Source organism: Medicago truncatula, chromosome 3 (genome assembly GCF_003473485.1).
Source record: "Medicago truncatula cultivar Jemalong A17 chromosome 3, MtrunA17r5.0-ANR, whole genome shotgun sequence".
NCBI lineage: Eukaryota > Viridiplantae > Streptophyta > Magnoliopsida > Fabales > Fabaceae > Medicago > Medicago truncatula.
In genome coordinates, this window is record NC_053044.1 from 54,421,999 (window position 1) to 54,442,376 (window position 20,378).

The 20,378-nt window shown below is 34.2% G+C and overlaps 2 protein-coding genes across 3 annotated transcripts; both read right to left on the reverse strand.

The window, feature by feature from the left end:
- Positions 1-450: 450 nt before the first annotated feature.
- LOC112420324 (putative esterase YitV) lies at positions 451-6,008 on the reverse strand. Of its 2 annotated transcripts, XM_024779166.2 has the most exons (12): positions 5,613-6,007; positions 5,376-5,521; positions 5,177-5,308; positions 4,949-5,035; positions 4,233-4,286; positions 3,971-4,061; positions 3,820-3,890; positions 3,661-3,730; positions 3,154-3,206; positions 1,354-1,447; positions 1,067-1,164; positions 451-861 (listed from the first exon to the last, which is right to left on the reverse strand). In XM_024779166.2, the coding sequence occupies exons 1-12, from the start codon at positions 5,890-5,892 to the stop codon at positions 754-756; spliced, it is 1,284 nt and encodes a 427-aa protein (XP_024634934.1). In that variant the 5' UTR covers positions 5,893-6,007; the 3' UTR covers positions 451-753. The 2 variants fall into 2 exon arrangements, with proteins under 2 accessions (XP_024634934.1, XP_024634935.1); XM_024779167.2 differs by lacking the exon at positions 1,354-1,447 and having other exon boundaries at positions 5,613-6,008.
- Positions 6,009-8,623: 2,615 nt separating this feature from the next.
- Positions 8,624-14,617, reverse strand: LOC25490111 (protein tesmin/TSO1-like CXC 5). The gene is made up of 9 exons (XM_024778280.2): positions 14,443-14,617; positions 13,914-14,307; positions 12,775-12,885; positions 12,495-12,672; positions 11,985-12,341; positions 11,574-11,665; positions 11,381-11,475; positions 10,716-11,105; positions 8,624-9,379 (listed from the first exon to the last, which is right to left on the reverse strand). Exons 2-9 carry the CDS (start codon positions 14,279-14,281, stop codon positions 9,183-9,185), a joined length of 1,788 nt encoding a protein of 595 aa, XP_024634048.1. The 5' UTR covers positions 14,282-14,307; positions 14,443-14,617; the 3' UTR covers positions 8,624-9,182.
- Positions 14,618-20,378: the final 5,761 nt, after the last annotated feature.

A 20,378-nucleotide genomic window follows, 5' to 3' on the forward strand; every position in this document is an offset into this window, starting at 1 on the left:
ATCATTTCATAAGAAAAAAATGTCATTTAACTATTTATGATAAAATCATACTAATTTTTTTACATTTAATCATAAAAAATAATCAATATTAACTATTATGAGTAATAAAATTTCAGAAAAATTAAATTCTATTTAGCCGACATTTTTGGTAAATAAGATTTAGTTATTATAATTATAAAGGTTAAAAAATATTTATTTTTCAAAAAAAAATTCATTTAGCTATTAATTAAAGACCTATGTACCGGTACACTCGATTTTTGAGTATTGCATAGAAATTGTTGATGTTTTTTATCATTGATTTTTTTTTTTTAAGGAATTATCATTGAATTTAGATTTTTTCAGGAAGCTAAATAATATGTCTAGGGAAAATAACATTCACCTCCCATGAGATAGGTTGAAATATCAATAACACCTCACTGGTTTGCCAATAAAGAGAAGTGCTCATATTAATTCACCTAAAAAAAGAAAAGACAGAAGTGCTAATATCTCTTGCTACTTTGCTTCTGCGCATATCTCTTGTTACAGTCTCAGTAGTTCCTTTAACCAATCACACTCTAAAGGCGTGCGTGCATACATAACAGATAGGAATCATGTCCCTTGACCATAATTTAGACACACATAGAACTATGGTTCTACATTTTATTGCGATAATAACATGGACTAGAGGATACATTAAACAGAAAATCATAAAACGACACACATACAATGATACAAAGACAACTGGAATGATCCAGAGTGAGTTCGTTTATAAGTTTACAATCCGGGCATAAGTTGAGGCTTTAGAAACTTGTCAAACCAATCAGATGACTCTTTCACCATGAATTTCGTTATTTGGTGCTCAATTCCAGGTTCTGCAATAAACTGCATATCAAAGCAATCAATTGCAAAGCTTTAGTTCAACTGTTCAAGTGACTTCATTATCATTTCTACTATTATGAGTAGTTTGAAATTAAATGGTTGCAGCCGATATTAAATCTAGGCGTTTTTTTCGAATTTATGATGGAGTCCACATTTGGCAGGTGTGAGATTTCTCAACAAAGTGAGTGACCATACAAAGAGTGCATACCTGGAAATTATCTACACGGTCAAAGTTTTTGTGTGCCTGGCTTGCTTTTGCCCTTGGAATCTCCAATCCGGCAAGAGGACACCTAGGATCTTCCGCACCTAGAGTTAGGAACCCCAAAAGTTAAAAATTGATTAATACGTATGCATAGGTCTAATAAGTAATTGATATATAATTAAGAAGTGCAAAACTTGTATTGTAGTGCATTCCACACATCAATTTGCATATGAATATTATTTCCAACTACAATTTGAAAGTGTTGAGTAAACAACAAAATACAAGGATCTTACCATTGAGAATAAGCAGAGGACGTGGTGCAATTGATGGAATTGAGTACGGGGAATCAAATTGGGAAGCTAAACCAGGAGCAATCCTGTCCCACACCTGATTCAGAAATATAAAATCTTAATGTCTCTCGAAGGTGGGGAGGCGGTTAATTGGTTCACGGATAGGGTGGCCCGTAAGGTAGGAAATGGAAGTAATACTAGCTTTTGGTATGAAAAGTGGATTGGTGCTCAAACTCTAGCCTTATCCTACCCCAGGATTTTTTCAATTTCGTCCCAACAAGAGGCGAAGGTGGGAGATTTATGGGAAAACCGCAACGGAGAGGTGTTTTGGAATCTTACTTGGAGGAGACAACCTTTTCTTTGGGAAGGCAATTTAATTCATAACTTGTTGGTGCTCATAGAGGGTGTTACCTTGACGGAGGAGGTTGATAGGTGGATATGGTTGCCGGAAGAGGGAGGTGCTTTCTCGGTGCGCTCGTCTTATAGGGTGTTGGAAGGAATCCTATTGTTGGATGATGGCTTGAATACTCTAGAGGAAGAAGTGTTTGCCAAGCTATGGAAGAGTCCGGCTCCATCTAAAGTTGTTGCTTTTTCTTGGATGGTGCTTTTAGACCGCATCCCGACTCGTTCTAATCTTGCTTTTCGTCGCATTTTAGGCACCGGTGAAGACCATAGTTGCGTGTTTTGTGGACAAGGGGAGGAGACTACAACCCACCTCTTCTTGCATTGTGATCTTGTTGTGTTGATTTGGCGTAAAGGTGATGAGTTGGTTGGGCTTTAATTTTATTACACCTCAAAACATGCTTGTGCACTTTGAGTGTTGGAGTGGGGAGGACTTTTCCAAACAGTTTAGGAAAGGGTTGTGGTTGATTTGGCACGCATCAATTTGGATGATTTGGAAGGAAAGAAATGCAAGGATCTTTAATAATCACTACAAGGATTATGGTGTGGTGGTGGATGAGATTAAGGGGTTGTCGTGGTGTTGGTCGTTGAGTAGATTACGGATTGCCTCTTGCCTTTACTATGAGTGGTGTTGGAATCCGAAAGAATGTCTAAAAAGAAAACAAGGGCTGTTGTAGCGCTAGAGCAGGCTGTCATTTTGGAAGATCTTTGCTTTCCTGTTTGCCTGGGCACTTTTTGGTGCGGCGCTGGTTTTGTTTCTGCTGTTTTCAGTGCTGGTGAGTTTGGGGATGGGCCTTGCGCTTGTTTGCTTTCCCGGTTTCATCAGGTTTTGGTGGCGGCCTGTGCTGGTCTTTTGGAGCCTCTGCTGGGTGGACAGTATGGTGTGTTTGTAGGTGTGCTGCTGTTGTGTTTGGTATGTTGGAGCAGTTTGGTTTTTTGGCTTGGGGGCTTTGTATCTTTGCATGGTAACCCTTGGTGTTTTAGCTAGCGCTACTGTCTTGTTGTTTTCTCTAGTTCCTATCAGTTTTGGAATTAGTTTTTAGGGTTTTTTTTATTGAGTTGGTGTATTGGTGTTGTAAGGTCCTTTGTTTATAGGCCTTGCTTGTACTCTTTTTCCTCCTATTGTGGGCTTAGTGTGTCTTGCGCTTGCCTTGCTTAATAAAATTATGCTGTTTCAAAAAAAAGTATCTAGTATCTACTGCAATTTGACTTACAAAGACAAAGCTCTATATGGAAATTCTGCCCAGTGGATGAATAACTAGCAATTACAGTGGATTAATGTACCATAGCACCAACAATTGTCAAACATGTTTTCTTAAAGTAGTAAACATATCAAAGCATATGGAAATTCATTTGAAGTCTCGAGACAATTATAGCTGGAATTATAAAAACTTAGCTGACCTTCTCCACCACCTCTTTGTCAATAGCACTTTTGCCCAAATCATCACGAGCCACTGCATACATGAACCCAAGAGGACAAGAGCGTTAGGATATACAAATTACCAAGGCACGTTTAGAATATTTGTTTAGTCATTCATAGCTGGCAAACTTGAATAAGTACCCAATAGCACCCATGTTCATATCATATTTTCCTTCTAGGTCTTACTCTTAAACACGATTCCAACTTCGCCATGTACTCTAATCCATATGTAGTATATTATAATTTATAAACAATGAATCATAAACGAGACCATTGCTCTTTTAAGAAATTGATTGACATTACATATGAAATCCTAACTATAATTTATGAAAGCACTACACATAACAAACCAGTACATGGTTACTAGGGTTATATGAACAGTGACTTCCATTTTATATAAATCTAAATGAAATAGTAGGAGCAATAACTAAAGCAAAGCAAAAAACACGTGAAATACAAGAAATTTCAGAAACAATACATCATCGTACCTTCAAAAACTGGCTTAATACTGTCAACTCGAGCCTGCCACTTATCGTTGTCTATGGCCCATCGAAATCCCTGCAAATATATGATGTGAAAGTGTTGAAATTGTTGTTTCAGAAGCACATCTTGTTAAATATAATCCTCATTCAATAATTCAATGTCACCTGAACACCAATCAGAGGAGCAACCACAGCATAGCGAGTATCAACAGCTGCAGCAAACCATGCATGCATTCCTGAATCAAGGAATAATGTAAGTGATGTATCACAACAAACTTGGTATCCAACATATTCCTCTCAACTTCTCTCAACCAACCTCCAAGTGATATTCCAGTAATTCCTATCCTAGAGGGGTCTATATCTTCTCTCTCTGTTAGATAATCTGCCAATTTAATCAAGTCCCATACCTGCCAGATCAAGGAACAATAGTATAATACATCATTTCTAAACCAAAGTAATCATGGTTCAAATTGCGCTAATGCTTTCATCGATGGAGCTACAGGTCAACCAAATCATTTGGGGCACAAAGTGGCTAAGTTAAACAACAAAGTAGCATGATAAACAAGGAAGGAATTTACCGTGTCATATATGAATGGCATTGTGTCTCCGGTTTTCCATGCGGATATAAGAGCCTATTATTTTTACCCCAAGAGTGAACCAACAAAAGTGAAAAACAAATTATCAGTTTTGAATATATATAGGGACTACTTATGTTTCTCTCTGTGAAGGATCTCAAGTAGTAATATTGCAGAAAAATAGTTTTCAGTCAAAAAACAATAGTTAATTTCTTTTATATATAAAGATGTGATGAACAGAAAAACATCAATATAACTGACAAATTACTTATTCTAAAGCTTAGATTCTATAATGAAACTTTCACAGCTTATTCAAAATCACTAAAATGTCATTTTGTTTTAATTTAAAAATCAAATTGCTATTCTGGAATTCATTTGCAGATCAAAATCTATTTCTGAACTAGATCAAATTATATTACTTTATGTGCAATATAATTTATTTCAGCTACTTTGAATAAGTTGCACTTCATTTTCCTGTGTCCGTGTAAGCGCTTCGTAGATTTTTTTTTTTCTCTGAGTAGATTGAAGTTTGAGCATCAGCCAGATCTTTTTCCTAAATAACATAGTTCAATTCATTGATTGAAAAATATATACCACCAGCATTCGCGATCTGACACAACACTTACGTTATTATCAATATCTATGTGTCAGTCTCGCGTGTCCGTGTAAGTGCTTCACAGACTATAACTAAACGTAAGCAGAGGAAAGCAAATACATACATCGCGATAGGTGGTTGCGTTCTTTGCACGTTCACCATGGTAACGAGAATCAACCGAAATTGTTATATATCCTCGCGAAGCATATGCCTGAAACACGAAGACCAAAAATGGAAACCAAAGCCAAAAAAATTGACGATTATTATAAGCTAATGAATCATGATAAATCATATTTCATAGGAGTAGAACAAAATGAGTGATGATTGAAGCTGAGAAAATGTAGTAAGCAACCTCAAGCAACGGACGCAGATATTCTTTATACTTGTTTGTACTGTGAAGGAAAACAACTGCAGGTCTTCTTGTCTGCTTATCGCTTTCCTTCAAGCTCAAAATCAACACAGGCAACCGTCCTTGATCTCCTTCCTACAAAATCAACGAATATTTCAATGTCCGTATGAAATCAAATTAATTAGTTAAGTATAATAACTACCTCTATTGTTAAGTAGAGATTCTCCTGCTTTAGCAAATCATTGAAGTTCGGAATATCTTTCTTTGGACATGATTTCATAATCTCCTCATCGGTTGATGGAGGAGAGTTATGCACCACTGGTTTTGCGACTTGGACGGTTAAAGGAACTGAAACAAACACATATAACAAACGAATTTCATAATCAAAGAATTGTTAAATAATCAATACATAGCGATCGAGATCGTGGAATTGTTCCACCTTGAGGAGGTCGTCTGCTACGGAGGATTTGAAGAAACTCTGATCGGAATTTGCTCTGTTCATCAATGGCGCCATTTTCTTCCATTTTCGTTTCGATTTCGCGATAATGCGAGAGTGCAGCTCTGGTCACTCGTGTTGCATGCGTTTTGAATTTATAATTAAACAATTTGGGTGGGATAGTTGTAGTAGTTGTTAGAGGGCGAAGGAGGCACGTGTGGCTAAATAGAGTCAGCACGTGCAGTTTTCGGAGTGGGTTAGCATTAGCAGGTGTGACTTTCATCGTTTAGCTGAATGAACGAACAGTCTTGCAAGTTGCAACCCAGTAGATACGGTGGGTTGTACTAATTATGGGTAGCTTCCTCCGATTGTCTCCTTCCTTTATCTGCAACAAGACAAAATCATTTACCTTTCTCACCACTTATTTTCTCTCTCGTTATTTATTACCATACTCCCTCTACTCTGGTACCACCATACCATAGTTATAAATCAAGAGTGTAGTCACGGGTAGCATTTGGATGACATAGAGTTGGATGATATTGGTGACATTGATCAATCATAATGTCACAATGTTTGTGAAAGAGAGAGAAACACAAGCATTATGGCATTGTGATTGGCCAATGTCACCAATGTCATCCAACTCTATGTCACCCAAGTATTTTCCGTGTAGTTACATTATGATTTTATCTTTTTTTTCTTTCTTTCTATTATTTTTTATCAATGAAAAGAGAAAAAAAGAAAATTATCATATAAATTATTACATATTTGTTGCCGTAGTTGTTAAGGAATACTTTATAATCAAATATATGTATTATTTTTAAGGAATTCTTTAGATTTGTTGAAAAACCAACAAATCTGATTTATTATAATCATTATATTTAAATGGTTTTTTTTAGGGAATATTTAAATGGTTAATGATCATATTTGTAGAAAGAATCGACCAGATTTTATTTATATTTCGGTCGAATTTTGGATTATCAAAAATTTTGAAAAATGAAAAGTCAAAATCAGAAGAAAAAAAAAATTATATGTCAATTATTAAATAAATCTGAAAAAATAAATTTTTTGTTTATAATAATGTCTAAAACTCTAAATAGAGTATATATTGTTGCGAGTTCTACTATGGTCCACCTTCATAAGTGCTTCACCATGGATCGCTATTTAAAATTATTAGAAATAAAAACTCACGATCTTTCTCATATCTACATTTAAGATAATGATTTGATTGATGTCGGTTTAATGCCTACTACGTATTTAGTTTTTGTTGTTTTAATCAAATTGATAACAATTAAATCATTATTTCAATCGTAAAAATAAGAAGGATCATTAATATATTTTTTTAGTCAAGAAGGATCGTTAATATCTATTATCAAGAGACAATGTATGTCGTCATTAAAGTTTTAAATATTTTTTTTTAGTATTAGTGCATAGTAGACCATTTACAAACGTTATTCATATTAGAATTTCTCTATAATACTATATGTAAATGGGATACACAATTTTAGCTAATTTTATTCTTCTATTTTCACCATTTGTTTAAAAAAAAATACAAAAATATCTCAACTATTTTGACATGCATTGGCCGCGACATCTTTTATTTTGTGGTGGTCGGGGTTTGAACCCCGGACCTTACATATTATTATACATTGTCCATACCAACTAAGGTAAGCTCACGGGGACATTAGCCTCGACATCTATTGCAAGTTTACAACACTCCAAAAATATTACTATTAAATAAAATTAAAAAGAAAGATACCAAAATACTTGGAGGGAGTAGACAAGGATAACCATTGGAACTCAACATCTACCTCATTAAAATTGTCAAGAAAATCTATAAAAGTAAAACTTTGGCAAAGAAAAAAGAGTATAAATATATTTAAAAAAAAAAAAGGAAAAAAGAACACTTACAAATACTTTCTCTTGTTATTATTTTTTACTTCAAATATAAATGTCACCTTATTCTCTATTTTATTTTATTTTTACTCTTAAAATATATTCCATCAATTCATTTTTAATTGTTGATTTAGAGCATTCTATTAACATACAACCAATAAACTTTATTATTCAACATACAACCAATAAACTTTATTATATTTTACATAACTATAATTTTTTCTTTTTATAACGCCCTTAATTATTTATTATCTTATTCTATCTACATATTAAGTTACAACGGTTTATATGTTCTATCAATAAAACTTATGTGGCATTGTAAGGATTACACCTTAAGGATTCTCTAAATCTCTATTTAGTATATCTTTAATGTTTTTTATTTAAACAAAGTATCTTTCGTGTGCAACTGTGAATAATAATCTCTCCAGTCTTGCAAGACGCAAGACTTAAATGGATGGCAAATATTTCCTGAAAGTTTTAACCATTGTTGTATATCTGAGTTTAGATTCGAACTCATGACTTTGATTAAACTAATAGACATTCATGTCATTTCATTGAAGCATTTTTGGATCACTATATCTTTACTATATTTCATGATAAACCAACATTTTAAAAATAACCCTCTAAAGAAAAATTAAATGACTAATTACTAAATTTGTTATTAAAAAATAATCATCTCGTCGTTGAGTCTTTTATCATCTAAATTAATATTATATATAAATAAAATTAATTTTGACCTCCAAAGATAGATAATTCATTAATATATCTTTTTCCGAGATCAAATTTATCATGCTTACGAAACAAAATAATCATGTCTTCTATTGAGAATACATGACAGAATATAGGGACATCGGTAGTTAATATCAACGAAGCTTCAGCTCATGGCTTTATCATGATCAAATACTATTACTGTGTTCTTTGTTACAGTACTACTTTGTTTTATTGAAGGATTGTTACGGTAGTACTTATTTGTCACAATGTTAACAAGATGATAACACAAAACTGAGGAAGCGTTATTACACTCCAGAGAGAGTCTATACCAAATATGTATCAATACTCAATATGATCCAAATTCTAAAGGAAGATGTCTCGAAAAATATTAAGCAAGTGGTGCCAAGATATAGTGAAAACTTGTGAGACCCCACCAATCACCATTTAATATTTTAACTCGTATAGATTCCCTCAACTTGAAAATACACAAGTGAGTTTTATTAGTGAGATCTGTCACCCTGATGTTGAATTCCGACATGAAATGATATGAATGAGTACTTGTGCCTTATAGCGGCTATATTTCGGAGATAAGTTTCTGAGATCAAAAATGGTTTTTTCCGTGGACATTACATAGTGTTATCAATATCCTTGAAAAGTTGAAAGTAAACACAAAAGTTATCTGTGTCCATGCCAAGACTTGGTTATCAACGTCACTAAAGAGGTTCCAGTTACATGCGGTTGAGTCAAGTTGATAGTTATTCCAGACAAAATATTTGAAAGAGATTGGGACCAATCTAACTATATGCACATGAGCAGCATCACTTACGGGCTGCACAACAAAACTGGTAACCTTTTCTTAACTCCAATATACACGTAAGGTCACTAGGAAGTCCTTCACAATTCAAATTCAGTCCTGTTAAAAGAAAAAGGAAGTCTTTCACGATACATCAGATTACCACTTCCGGTTGTTCAATCGGCAGGCAACCTCAATGAAAGATCAGTAGTATCATGTCCATTAGTTCTTGCATAGGTAGCCACTGGGATTGAGCAATTGGCAGTGCAGTTGTTGAGAAGAATCCCCTTAGTTTCAGCACCACTATCACCATTGTTTTTAGGTGTTTTCTCGATACTAACATCTTTCTTCACTGATGAAGAGTGCATTGTTTCTACAAATTTAAAGATAGCTAATGTTAGTAAATGAAAATTAGTGAAGTATATTTCTTAATATAAAAGTTTGAGGGATTAAAGGAACAAAATAGATTATTATTCTTGCAGTTGCCCAGGTTACTGATATTAAATAAAAAATTAAAGCTACTTTTAGGGTCACATTAATCATTTCAAAGTATTATAGTATCCAATCAAACATATGGCTAAAGGTGAACTGAGGAAATAAAATTTCAGGAACCACCCGCCATTTTGGGAAAAAAATAAAAGAAAGTGAAGTGCTTCTCAACAATTGATCAGAAAAGACTAGAATAAAGGCATCTTTTGTTTCTATGCCATTTTTATTAATTTAATCGTTATTACGGAGAGAGATTGTTCATTACCTCAATCACATCACATATTTAACCAAATAACAATGAGCTTCCTTGATTTTTCAGTTGTGGAAAATTTATAAAAAAAACTTGACATCCTAAAAAGAGGTCTCAAAAACAAAGCAAAAAAATGGCATGCTGTTTATAGCAATGATACAATGTATTGAGTGTGTTGGGCAATTTCACTTGAGAATATTGTAAGCCGAAATGCAATATTCTGTATCGAAAAAAGTAGCAGAAGAGCCTAAGCTCTTTTTGTCTAATATAGAAAGATGTTCCTGGATAACTATCCTAAAGGTTTTGATATCGATAATTTTGAGGATGATCTTTTTTATGATAGAGAGGATACCATTTACAGTCTTTTACCTAGGAACGAGGATAGTTGCTATAGTTTGGATACATGCATACAAATGATGAAACCATACTTATCACCATTTTCTTCCTTGGTGACCAGAATTGCTTCTTGATTCAGATATAAGCCGATGCATGACAACAAGGTGACACTGCTATGGGTGAATATATGGCTTCATAATTTTTATGTTCCAGCTTGACGTTCTTAATTTCATGAATATGATGATGATGCTAAAAAGTAAGTTGGGTAAGACAAATGCTAGAAAGTGTAATGTATCATAAAGAGGCCAGGTATGGGTGTACTACGTGGTCACCTCAGCTGAATCAGTATGCCCATCTCACCATGCAAAAATATTATTGGCTCATGAGGATAATGTGAGTGAGACAAAAAGATGGTCTCTTCTGATATAAAGCAAGAAATATATAGATGGGTCACGGTTTAATTATCCTCTTTAATATAAACCCATTTGAATCAAGTATTTTTCAGCTATGTCAAATGAGGCTTTTCACAATGACTTCATAGACATGTATATTTAAGACAGGAAAACCCGAGTTAATTGTGCCCCAACAATGTCAAAATTGTAAAGGCTTCAGCATCATAGTATGAAAACCTAACCTTTAATGCTACCAAGAATAATCAGTTCTCCAAGAACATCCCTGAACTTGGTCAGGATAAGCCTTTCCTGCTCTGCATAAACAGCAGTGTATCCATCAGAGTTGGAAGACTTTTGAATCATGTTCTGATAAGCATTGTCAATTGCAACTCCATTTGCAGAACCATTACCGAAAAACATCTCATCCAGTTCATCACACATCAATTTAAGTGTTTCTGGTGACAGTGGCCTATTATGAATGTCAATATCTACTGCATCTGCTACATCTTTATTTGCATGATTCTCCGAAGCCCTGACAACATTTCTACTGTCTTGCAGCAATTGAGATGATGAAGCAATAGAAGCTTCATATTTCTCGGTCTTTATTTTCCTAGCAGCTTTCCCTCTCATTTCTGGAAATTTGAAAAACAATTACAATGTCAGTCGGTCTCACAGATCAAATGTGTGAAAAAGTAGGGGACGGGTGAAAAGATACAGAATAGAAAATAAATACAAATATTGAAGTTCAAAAGAACACTTATGCTTACTTAAATAAATGTCCTAGCAGCATAAAATTTGGAAAGTTTGCAAATGAAAACATAAACATTCTCAATCGTCCACCACAAAGTAGATACATCAAATTACTATAAGATGAATATAGAGTGTTCATCCACGTGTTAGTCAAAACCTGCATTTGTCTTTGCAGCTTCTTTGGAGAGAACAACTAAAAGTGAACAAAGATTTTTCACATTCTGTGTCTGGAGGACATCAGCCAGCACAGACCTTCAACATGAAATATTGTTAATTCCGATTTTTTTTTATATTCATATTTCAAGCATAATATTAATCGCTCACCTAATGATTGAAAAAAAATCACATACCTGAATTTAGGTCTTGAAATTCTTTTATAGGCAGTGTCGGAAACAAAGGAAGCTGACAGGGATAAGGGAGATGAAGCTATAGGATCAAGTTCCTGATTAAAATTCAAGATAGCGTAAAAGATATATTAATTACAATCGGATGTCAGAACATGGATAAAACTGATATTGATAGCTAAATTAATAGGGAACTAGCAAGGAAATTGATGGTTCCAAGGGATTAAAACAGAACTAAGAAGTTGATAAATGCGGGGTGCAATGATTATTTATATGACAATGTTATAGCCTTATTAGTTTCACATTGATTTTAAATCCAAACATAGTGAATTTGAATGGTGACCCTACAACAGAAAGGGTAACTAAATGATTATTAAATAGATCCAAGGAAACCGTATCAATAATGCAAAGAAGCACCCGTTGGTGTTGAGCAGTCATGCTAACAGGTTGATCTGTGAGTGATTTGCCAGAAAAACTTTCCTGGATTTTTCTCTTCTTGGGTGTTATATGGGTTCCAGAGATGGAGGGTCCAAATCCAACTGCTCCGTTAATGGCAGCATTAGTTGCTTGTCTGATTTGAACTAGACTACACTCTTCTTGTAAAACTATTCTCCATACGTCACTTCCTTCAAAATTCTTGCAGTCAATGCATTTACAATTTTCAGAGCAGAGGACGTTGGCATGGAAACACTCACAATACTTCTTTAGGCAACCTTTCTTGCAGTGACATCCTTTATTGTGCCTTCCTATCAATTGAATTTCAGACACTTCCTCCTGAGTTTGTTCAAGACATTTAAATGGCACCACAAGTAAGCTAAAATATGAGCTAGCTCCATAATAGTTATTAACAGCACCAAATTTTAGCTCAAAAGACTGATGCAAAACGCCAACTATAAATACATGAGGGAGTTGAATTGAACTACTAACCATAGAAACTTCTGGTTTTTGCGGACTGCTTGCAATTTTTGGTCTGAAAGCATTTGGATTTTTTTCCAGTGTCATTCCAATTGCCTCCTTTCGGGCAGCCTCATTGTTCAGATTATTATGACAATTTTGACAGTTGCAACCATCACAATAGATCCCAGCTGCATAGCACTCACAGTACCTTGCAGTTGCAAAATCAGCTATTGTTATAAAGAAAGTGCATGGTCATGTGATGAAATACCCTTGATGAAAGTTTTTCATACAGAGAAGCTAAAGTACTTACAGTTTAAGGCATTTGGAATTTTTGCAGTTACATCGTTTTTGCTTCTTTAGAGTGTTGTCCTTTAACCCTGCTTTATTTTGAGACTGTGATCTAGGGCTAGGAGACTCGTTTCTGAAGGAAAACAAATGCATTCAAACACAACAAATGCAAATTAGTAGAGTAAGAGTTCTTACTGTGAAGCAAAATTCAATCATAGAGTAAGAGATAAAACAGTCTTTTTGAAGAGGGCCGTATAAATGGACAGATGAAGTGATCAATATATTTTTATTGGCAAGTTTAGATCGCTTTCCTTTCCTTTTATAAAAACTAATAAGATTTGGTGATTGCCTAGTTTAGTGGCAAATTTATAATACTTTTTTTCCCAAAAATGCAATCATTAACCAATCTCAGAATGATGCTCAGATTGCATTCAGATGCAAGCAAACCAAGTTCTATTTTTAAACATGGAAGAAAAATGTAAAAAACATATATGATTAGTGAAATGAATTATTGACTTAAATTGGTAGGAAATCCAGACTTTCATCCCTGATGCTCTTCACATTAGTACTTATGTGGCCATCCATATCTTTAAAAGTTCTCCAAGAATCATGCTTTTCGCACATCTAATCAAATTATAGACAAGATCCCTTGTCTTCAAATAGAAGCTAACTTCCAGCATAAGCCTTATATTTCTTATACTAAAATTCCAAACATACATCCCTAATACATCCAATTCTACGTTCTAAATTATGTAGCATTAAAACTTCATACGATTTGTCAAAAATAAAAATAACACTTCATATGAAGAGTGTGTCCAGTGTTCGATATGCATCAACACCAACACAAAGTGTAGTTAATTAAATTTCTTCATTTAAAAAAAATATATCGCTGTCAACATGCTTTTCATTTAAATTAAGTGCAACACAATCCACAAGTCGCAAAATGCCGAAATTGTTAGGTCGAACGTCATGATCGGGGTTCGAACCCCGACAACTTCACTTGTGTGCGTAGGTTTATAATGACTTTGTCATTTCGTCTATCTACCAAAAATAAATAAAATGCAACACATTTAGAAAGAAAAAAAAAAATCAAAACGTTATTTTTCACTTTTCTATTATATTATCATTTATTTTTTAAATTCAATTCTTAAGAATACTTACAGCGCTTGAAACCTCTTCACCGGAAGCTTTGGTGTGGAGTATGGTAATCGATGAACCGGCGAAACTAACTGCGGCCGCGGTGATTGAAAATGCGGCATCACCGGCGGAGACTGTGACGTTCTCTGCTGCTGCCACTGTGGTGGTGATTGTTTCCACGGCCGTCTCACTGGTGACTGAAAATCCAAATGCATTTGCGCCGGAGGTGGCAAATACGACGGTGTCGGAGGTCGTGGAATGGTTTTTGACAGTGACTGCGGCGTCGGTGGCGACAATGTCAGGTACGACGGACCTCCACATGCGGCGGCGAAATCCAATTGCCGCGCAAATTTCCGATTAGCTAAATCCAGCGTCGTTTCGCTCTTCTCCATGAACGTATCAACGTTTCTTCTTAAACCTGCAAAAAAGCAACTCAACAATGAACCAAAAACGATATCGTTAAGCTTCGATTTCAAATCACAATGTGTGAATCTTAACGAATTACCGTTTCGAATTGAGTTTTCAAAACATGTGAAGAAAAAAGAAACTTTACCTATGCGATTCTGAGAGAAATTTATCGTAATCGATGAGACGAAAACATGCAGAGAATGAAATTTCCGGTGTGGCAAGGAAGATTGACGGTGGAGAACGATCGCCGGAGAGTTTGTTGCGGTGAAGATTCCGCCGTGGGAGTGGAAGTGGTTAGTGTCACTTGTTTTTTCTCGAGATTTTGAAAATCTACTCTATATATATGAAAATAAATGACTACCAAAAGTATTAAACTACCCCTAAACCAATTATTTTTTACTTTAAACCAATTATTTTTTACTTTTACTTTTACTTTTTACGGGGTAAAAAAAAGTTCTAGAAGTCCTAACTCAACTGACAAATGTCGAAATTACAAGGTCGAACGTTATGATTCGGGTTCGAACTCAAAACCTCATAATTGTTTGTAAGTTTAATTTAAGTGGATTACCACTTCATCTAAGACAAAAGAAAAAAAAAATATGTGACGGTTGAGATTATCTCGAGGAGATGTAAATGTTTTGTCTCCGTTGAATTTGATGACATGGTAACAGTACTTTTCCTGCGAAGTAATGAAGAGGAGACAAGTTTTGGCGCTAATTTAATACAAAGGATATGAATGGGGCTTAAGCCATCTAAATCATGCAACAACAATGATTTTAACCATGTAGGCAACAAAATTGAGAAAGAGACCAGGGGTTCAACAATGCAAGTAACTTCTCCAAACAGAGAATCATAGTCATGCTAACTAATGAATGTTATAACACATTAGTTAAGAAAAAATAATAATAACTTTTACATCAAAAATGTTTTTTACACCAAGGTTTCACAGCGCAAATTCTAATATATTATTATTATATTTGTTTTCTTAATTAATGTCCTTAGGCCATTAGTTAACATTTTTTTTTTAAAAAGTACTACATATTTACATAGACTAAAAACAAATCATAATAAAAATAAAAATATAAAATAGGATTCTAATTTAGGGATGTTAATGAGTACCCTATAGATAGGGTACTACAATGCCCTTCTCCATGCCTGCATTTGTAAAAAATACATGTACCCGAGCTCGTATCCTTGTGGGCAACAACTTTAGTGGCATTCCTCATACCCTATGAGCACCTAAGTGCACATACCTGCATCCATTATCCGCACTTTAACTATAAAAGGACAATAAAAACATCATAAAAATATGGTCAAAATGTTTTAAATCAACTCATTAAATAGTATGAATCATTGTATTTAACCAAATAAAAACATCCAAAATATTCCTCAAAAGTTGTACACCAGTAGGGAGCGGTTATTGTGTTAAGTAGTTTTTAAGTTTGAGTTTAGGTTTAAATAGATAAATTAATTATACAGTTATTTGTCATATTATATAAATATGTATATACGGGTTGCGGGGTAAGGTAGCATAATACTCTTACACGCGCTCATGCCCATTTAAATCTATGGATAATTACCCGGACCTAAGCTCAGACCCACAAAAGCAGAGTTTTATCCTATCCATTGTGAGTATTTTTGTAGGTATCCATCGGGCCTGAGTCTCCCTAACTTTAAAATAATACGAATATATTTTCTAATATCCCAACGAAGTGAATCTCCCTCTTCTACAAAAAAAAATAGTATCTTTCGTTTGATGTAGTTTAATCAACAAAAAATTACTTTATGTTTTTAAGATAAAAAAAATTTGGCGTCATCATGTAGACATCAGTTGGTGGTGGTGCGACGGTCGGCTTTAGCCATCCACACCACCCTTTCCAGATCTTCCGGAGGTTGCCGTGCCGGTGGATTGTGGTTCCTGTTGTTCGCGGTTTTTGTTCGTACTTCGTTTTTGTTTGCTTGGTTTGGGAGGCGGTGGTTTGGTGGTGGATTTGAGTTTCGCAACACCCTTTCTTGGTGGTAATGGCCTTGGATTCGCGGCTTGGTGTCCGAGGTTGTGTTGTGGTCATTCTGTCGTAGTTGTTCTCGCCGGTGGTTTTATTCCTCTTCTGCGTGATCCATATTACGGTGGTGTGATGAGGCGCGGCCTATGCATCACCTCACCTCCGGCTATATGGCGACCTTTGGGTGGGTGGCTTTAGGAGTTGGTAGTAGTAGCCCGCGGTGGTGGTTGGTGGCGGGGTTGATGGTGGTAGTTTTGGGTGGTTTTTGTATTTGTTGGCGTTGATTTCATGTCGGGTGTTTCGTGTTTGTTTCTATCTGTCCCAGATCTGTCTGTAAGAAGTGATGGTGGTGTTACGTGGTGACGGTGGTGAGGTAAGTCTCAGTTTTGGTGGTAAGAGGAGGTGATGGTGGTCGTTTTGGTATTGTAGCTGCGACAGTGTTGTTTTCTTCCTTACAGGTGCTGAGTTTGCGGTTGTTAGAACAACACAGGTTGTCTGGTGTTTTTGTATGGTGGTTGTTTCCTTCTGATCCAGATCTATGTGGAGGAGGTGATGGTGGTGTGAGGTGGCGATGTAGGCCACATTTTTGGTGGTGTGAGGAGGTGTTGGTGGTCTTCAACGGTTGAGTTCGATCATAACCTTCTCACCCGATTTGATTACTATGTTATCTGGTGGTTTGTCGATGTGGATCGACGATGTTACTGCAGTGAAGGTGGATTTTGTTGTTGCGCTGGTTGTTGTTGTTGTTGTTGCAGAGGTGGATTCGTTAAGGTGACATCGATTGTTGTTGTGGCGAAGGTGGTTGTTGTTGTTTCAATCGTTATTGTTACCGGTTGTTTTTCAAAGGTTGTTGGTTGTTGTGTTGGTTCTTGACGTTGTTGTTTGGGGGTTGCGTGCGAGCAGCAGATTGCAGGTGGTGGAAATTGTTTTTTGTGGTAGCTTGTGATGTTGGTTGATGGTTTTTTTTATGTATGTTGGGTGAGGGTTTTGGGCACGTACAACTTTTGTTTTTCTTTGTATGTTGCTACCTTTCGAATCCTAGTCTAACATTCCTTGTGCTGGTTATGACTCATTGTCGTTCAATAAATTCCATTTTGGCTTCTTCAACAAAAAAAAAATTACTTTATATGGCAAGGTGGCAAGGGAATTTGACAATGACAAATGAATTTAAATAGTATATTTATTAAAAAAAATGCGTAGTAAAAAAGATATTATTAATAATAATAATTTTTCTTAAAAATGTACTCATCACTGTGAAAAATGTATTCGGGAACTTTTAATTTGATGATGTAATTGGGAACAAGTGATTAATATTAAATTGACAATTTACATTGAAATTGAGAGTGAATAATGCATATAGTTTTCGGGAAGACAAGGTTGAGATTGTATATCTTCGATGATTTTGTCTCATCTATTTTATACTTCATCCGTTTTAAAATGAGTGTCGTTTTAGATTGTTACACGCATATTAAGAAATGCAATAATATTGACTGTAGACATGATACTTTTACTAAAATAATCTTGTTAACTATTGGTGCATTTCCCATCATTATAAATTAAAGTATAATGTGGTACTTTTGAAGTACTCCATCCGATCTCAAATGTAGGGAGAAAAAAAAAGCACACCAATTAAGAAAATGAATTGATTACATTGAAGTCATGTTAAAAAATATACAACTTTCCAATTTTGCCCTTGTCATGTTTTAGTAATAATTAATGATGGAGTGGGTTTAAGTAATAATTACTGCGCACGTGTATCAAAAGAAAGTGACTTTTGAACTCATGGAGATAGGGTAACGTGAAACAGTATGGGAGCATGCAGCTTTGAATTATGAGAATGTGATTTTTAACAAGGGTAAAATTGGAATAGTAGCATTTATTAGGTTGCTTTTACTATACTTTTTCTTACATTTGAGACCACAATTTTTTTTTGTTTTTTTTTCCTACATTTGAGACCGGAGGGAGTAGTGTGCATAGTAATAATTAAGGGGAACTATTGGAAAAAAGTAATTAAAAGTGCATTGAAAACTTAAAGTGACATTCATTTTAAAACAAATTTTTTTGGCTAAAACGACACTCACTTTAAAACGAAGATTTTTTTATGCATCTAAATAATTTATTTTAATCATTAATTTATCTATAAAATACATTAAAATGAGACACAAAATAACAAAAGAGGAATGATATGCAAACATTCCATTTTTACAACCAACAACTTCTCGTTATTTTTTAATATTTTTGACTCATTTTAATTTGCATGCTCCTCACAAATATTATAAGGTGTATTACATTAGTTGTTCAATTTTGGTTGTCCTAACACAACTCATAATATAAAAAAAAAATTAAAATATGGTTTTAGTCTCTGCTAATATGCATCGTTTTGACTTTAGTCCCTGTAAAAAAAAATTGTAGAAAAAAGTCTTGCAAAATATTTTGTTTTTTAAAATAATCATTGACTCCACTTTTGTGATGATTTGCATATGTGACACATGATGACTGAACTCATTTTATAAAAAAAATCTCTGCAAAATATTTTATTTTTTAAAAAGTTCCTGCAAAATATTTGTTTTTTAAAATAGGACTTTTTTAAAAAACAAAATATTATGGTCCACCCGAATATTTTAAAACTGTGTTTAATGATTATTAAAGCATGAATTTAATAATATATATTATAGATTATTTTATGGTCCAGCTGAACCTTATTTTCTGGCTCCACTGCTAAATATCTACCTTTCGCATGGGTAAATTGCAACTTGATAACGTAATGAGAGAGGTCGCACTTCAACAAAACAAATTAGCCGTTACCTTCAACAAATTAAATCTTATAAAAATGACACATAAAGATGCAAAACACTATGTTCATCCTTTGGGATCAAACCAAAACAAACAACATTTGATCTTAGTTCGAGTTGATCAATGTCCTCCTTCATTAAAATTAAGTAAATTATGATCCTGGTACCATTTTCTCCTTCCTAAAACCTTTAAAGTCCAATTTTTTATTTTATTTTATAATTTTGACAAGTAGATAGGAGATATTTTAAAATTAAAATAATGGAATTTAGTGAAATGATAACTAGTTTTGGTGTCAACCCATTCTTAGGAAACGCGTCTCGATAATTCAAAGTTCGCCTGAAGATAAATAAAATATAGTCAAGAATTGTTTCACATATGAATCGAAGTGGTTAATGAACTTCATCAATAATAAATTGTTTAAAAGAATCCAAGTTCGATTACCAATGGAATAATTTTTTGGCAGATTTTACTTATCTTGGAACGAACTTCATATTACCATCCCATTTTCTATGAAAAACGAAAAGAAATTTATTTTTTGAAAGATTTATACATAGAATAAGATATATGTGATTTAAATGTTTTTATAAATCAGTCTCGCAAACAACACAAATGCAACATACCAAAATTGATTTTAGTCATAGAAATTGTTAGACATCTCAAAAACTTATCTCACTATAATTTCAAGATAGTTTTTAGTGCAACTATAACATGTGCTTTTTATCATTTTCATCTACCCTTATTCCAACATATCTAAGATCTAATGGCCGTCTTTTATTCGTGAAATAATTGCGATTTTGATGTATTTTTTTGAGTAAGTGTAGATCTAATCAATAACTTTTGCGTTGTCAACGTTATAGATCCGGAGATATGAGTATTTCGGATATTTGAATATAGTCATATATGTTGACATATGTATTATGTCGTTTTGTGTTTTTTTTTTTTAGGGAATGTCGTTTTGTGTTATTAATGTGGATGTTGTAAGTTTGTTCACATATTCATCCTTTTTGTTTTTAAGGACTTTAAATCTGTATTCTATCGATTTACTCTATCGATTTAAATGAATAAACATCGTTTATTTTTATTAATAAAAGAAAATAGCGTCGCTCTTGATCATATCATAAAGTACGTCTGATCTTTGAATCGTTAATGTTATTTATTGCCGTTCCATTCGTCAACTAAATATACTCAAAATCACCATATGCCAAAGCATGTGCTGAATCGTTTTCTTTTTTTTTTGGCTTTCGCACCGGTTTCCGACCCACCAATGGTGGACGACTAATCCAGT